Genomic DNA, 2,902 nt, shown 5'->3' on the forward strand with positions numbered 1-2,902 from the left:
TATATATATATATATATATTTGTCTATCTTTTATTTATTTTATTTATTTGTTATAGTAGAGTTGCAGCAAGAGCCAAACAAAAATACAAACGCACACAAACGCACCGACCCACCTAGTTAGCTGCATAGCTAGCCAGCTAGCTAGCTAGCTAGCTACATAGCTAGCTAGCTAGCTATCCAGCGAGCTAGCTATACAGCTAGCCAACCAGCTACCTAAGCGGCCAGCCAGACAGACAGCTAGGCAGCTAGCTAGACAGCTAGCTGAACAGCTAGCTCGCTAGCTAGCTAGACAGCTAGCTATACAGCTAGCTAGCTAGCGAGCTAGACAGCTAGCTAGACAGCTAGCTAGACAGCTAGCTAGACAGCTAGCTACAAAGCTAGCCATCCATATAGTTACACAGCCAGCCAGCCAGCTAGCCAGCTAGTCAGCTAGCTATCTGCAGCTAGCTAGTTAGCTAGCTAGCTGTACAACTAGCTAGCCAGCTAGCTAGCTATACATCTAGCTAGCTACCGCTATCCATGCTCTGGGGCTAAAAAAACTGAAATGCGCGCCGCCAGCAGCTGGCGCACCCAGCAGCTAGCTAGCTAGCTAGCTAGCTAGCTAGCAAAGTGCCTTCGGACCCCCACTAAATATGTGGCTAGCTAGCTAGGTAGCTAGCTAGCTAGCTAGCTAGCTAGCTAGCTAGCTAACTAGCTAGCTGGTTAGCTACACAGCCATAGATTAGGGCGAACGCCCAGATAGCTATCCAGCTAAACGTGCGCAGATGCACACAGCTAGCCAGCTAGCTAGCTAGCTAGCCTCTTTATAGAGCTAGCTAGCTAGCTAGCTGGCTAGCTAGCTAGCTGTATAAAGAGCCAAGGTGTAAAGAGGTTTAGCGACTCCGCTTCTTCTTGTGGGACCTGAAAAAGAAAAAAATAAAAAAAATAAAAAAAATAAAAAAATAAAAAAATAAAAAAGAGAAAATTAAAGGAAAACAAAGAGAGATGAACAGACAAAGGGAGAGACATATAAAGACAAAAGAGAGAGAGAGAGACAAAACAGAGACAGAGAGAGACAGAAACAGAGAGAGAGAGAGAGAGAGACAAAACAGAGACAGAGAGAGACAGCAGAGAGAGAGAGACAAAACAGAGACAGAGAGAGACAGATAGAGAGAAAGAAGAGAGAAAGGAGACAAAGAAAGAAAAAAAAATAAATAAAAAGAAAGAAAAAAAACAAAAAAAAAATAAAAGGAAATAAAAAAAAAAAAAAGAAAACAAAAACAAAAAAAAATAAAAAGAAAGAAAACAAAAACAAAAAAAAAATAAAAAGAAAGAAAACAAAAACAAAAAAAAAAAGAAAGAAAACAAAAGCAAAAAGAAAAAAAAAAAGAAAACAAAAAAATAAAAATAAAAATAAAAAGAAAGAAAACAAAGACAAAGACAAGCATTGTTAATATATTTTAATATATTTTACTTTTTGTGTTTTTTTTTATCTTTTTTGTGTTTTTTTGATTTTTTTTTTTTCTTTTTTCGTCTATCATCATCGCTGCTGTCGCTGTCACTGCTGCTGCTGCTGCTGCTGCTGCTGCTGCTGCTGCTGCTGCTGCTGCTTCTGCTGCGCTTCCTTCTCCCCCCCAAAGGCTTGTAGCTCTCATCGTCGCTCCCTATACCCAACGCCCGCCGCAGCCGCTGCAGCAAAACCACAAACCCTAAACCCTAAACCCTAAACCCTAAACCCTAATCCCGCGTCATAGATCTAACTGCTGCTGCTGCTCCTACTGCTGCTGCTGCTGCTCCTGCTGCTACTCCTACTAATACTACTACCACTGCTGCTGCTGCTACTTCTGCTACTGCTCCTGCTACTGCTCCTGCTGCTCCTGCTGCTACTGCTGCTGCTGCTCCTGCTGCTGCTGCTGCTGTTGCTGCTGCTGCTGTTGCTGCTGCTCCTGCTCCTGCTGCTGCTGCTGCTGCTGCTGCTGCTGCTGCTGCTGCTGCTGTACCTCATCGTCTTCTTGCTGTTCTTTAATTTTTAATTCTTTTGCGAGTTTTTCTGTTTGCTGCGGATCAGCCAAACGGATAGAGTTGCGGCACTGGTAAGACAAGTGACCCACTAACACACACAAAGACAAAGACAAATATATTTTTGTTTATTTATTTATTTATTTATTTATTCATTTATTTATTTTTGTTTATTTATTTATTTATTTATTTATTTAGTTGTTTTTTATTTTTTTTGTTTTTATTTATTTGTAAAAGAAATAGAGTTGCGGCACTGGTAAGACAAGTGACCCACTAACAAACACAAAGACACAGACAAAATAAATAAAATAAAAATAAATAAAAATAAATAAAAATAAATAAATCAATATTTATTTATTTATTTATTTAGTTGGTTTATTTATTTTATTTATTTTTTTTTTTTATTTGTTTATTTTTGTTTATAAAACGGATAGAGTTGCGGCACTGGTAAGACAAGTGACCCACTAACAAACACAAAGACACAGACACAGACAAATATATTTATTTATTTATTTATTTATTTTTGTTTATTTATTTATTTATTTATTTGTTTAGTTGGTTTGTTTGTTTATTTATTTTATTTATTTTTTATTTTTTTGTTTATTTTTGTTTATAAAACGGATAGAGTTGCGGCACTGGTAAGACAAGTGACCCACTAACACACACAAAGACAAAGACAAATATATTTTTATTTATTTATTTATTTATTTTTGTTTATTTATTTTTGTTTATTTATTTATTTAGTTTGTTTATTTGTTTAGTTTGTTTGTTTGTTTGTTTGTTTATTTATTTAGTTTTTTTGTTTTTATTTATTTATAAAAGAAATAGAATTGCGGCGCAAACAAAGACAAACAAAATAAATAAAAATAAAAATAAAAATAAAAATAAATAAATAAATAAATAA

The 2,902-nt window shown here is 35.8% G+C and overlaps 1 protein-coding gene across 1 annotated transcript in view; it reads right to left on the reverse strand.

Moving 5' to 3' along the window:
- Positions 1-1,862: 1,862 nt before the first annotated feature.
- EMH_0073730 (zinc knuckle domain-containing protein, putative) overlaps positions 1,863-2,902 on the reverse strand; it is a gene marked incomplete at both ends in the record, with an annotated part of 1,885 nt that continues 845 nt past the window's right edge. The window contains one exon of the mRNA XM_013499369.1: positions 1,863-2,089. Coding sequence (XP_013354823.1) covers positions 1,863-2,089 — 227 coding nt within the window. The remainder of the gene's footprint in view (positions 2,090-2,902) is intronic.

Source organism: Eimeria mitis, genomic scaffold, assembly GCF_000499745.2.
Source record: "Eimeria mitis Houghton genomic scaffold, Emh_scaff4243, whole genome shotgun sequence".
Taxonomy (NCBI): Eukaryota; Apicomplexa; class Conoidasida; order Eucoccidiorida; family Eimeriidae; genus Eimeria; species Eimeria mitis.